General features: G+C 67.9%; 1 protein-coding gene across 1 annotated transcript in view; it reads right to left on the reverse strand.

Moving 5' to 3' along the window:
- ITPR3 (inositol 1,4,5-trisphosphate receptor type 3) overlaps positions 1-390 on the reverse strand; it is a 120,267-nt gene that overhangs the window by 11,687 nt on the left and 108,190 nt on the right. The window contains 1 exon segment of the mRNA XM_015567459.1: positions 26-195. Coding sequence (XP_015422945.1) covers positions 26-195 — 170 coding nt within the window.

Here is a 390-nt window from a genome sequence, read left to right on the forward strand (position 1 = left end):
GCCTGGCCCCGCACCCCCTCCGCACCTGGATCTCGGTGTTCCCGCCGTCCAGCAGGCGGATGGCCAGGCCGATGCTCTCCTGGAAGACCTTCTCGTTCTTGGTGCTGGTGATGAGGTCACACACCAGCTTGGTGGCCCCCTCCTTGTCCAGCCGGCACTGGGTGGCCGCGATGGCTGACCAGTCCTGGTCCAGGCCTGGAATGGGATGACTCACTTGAGGGGAGGTGAACGGGGTGGGTGGGCGGAAGGGAGGGCCCAGGGCCTGGGCAGACGGGCCACCGGAGGCACAGCGGGGAGGCAGTACTGACCGACGCCCATGGGGTCCGGGAGGTCCCCCCGCGAGCTGGACTTGCGGTTCTGGAGGTAGTTCTGCAGCAGCATCTTGCGCAG

The sequence above is a fragment of the Myotis davidii genome, unplaced genomic scaffold, assembly GCF_000327345.1.
Source record: "Myotis davidii unplaced genomic scaffold, ASM32734v1 scaffold4, whole genome shotgun sequence".
Lineage (NCBI taxonomy): Eukaryota > Metazoa > Chordata > Mammalia > Chiroptera > Vespertilionidae > Myotis > Myotis davidii.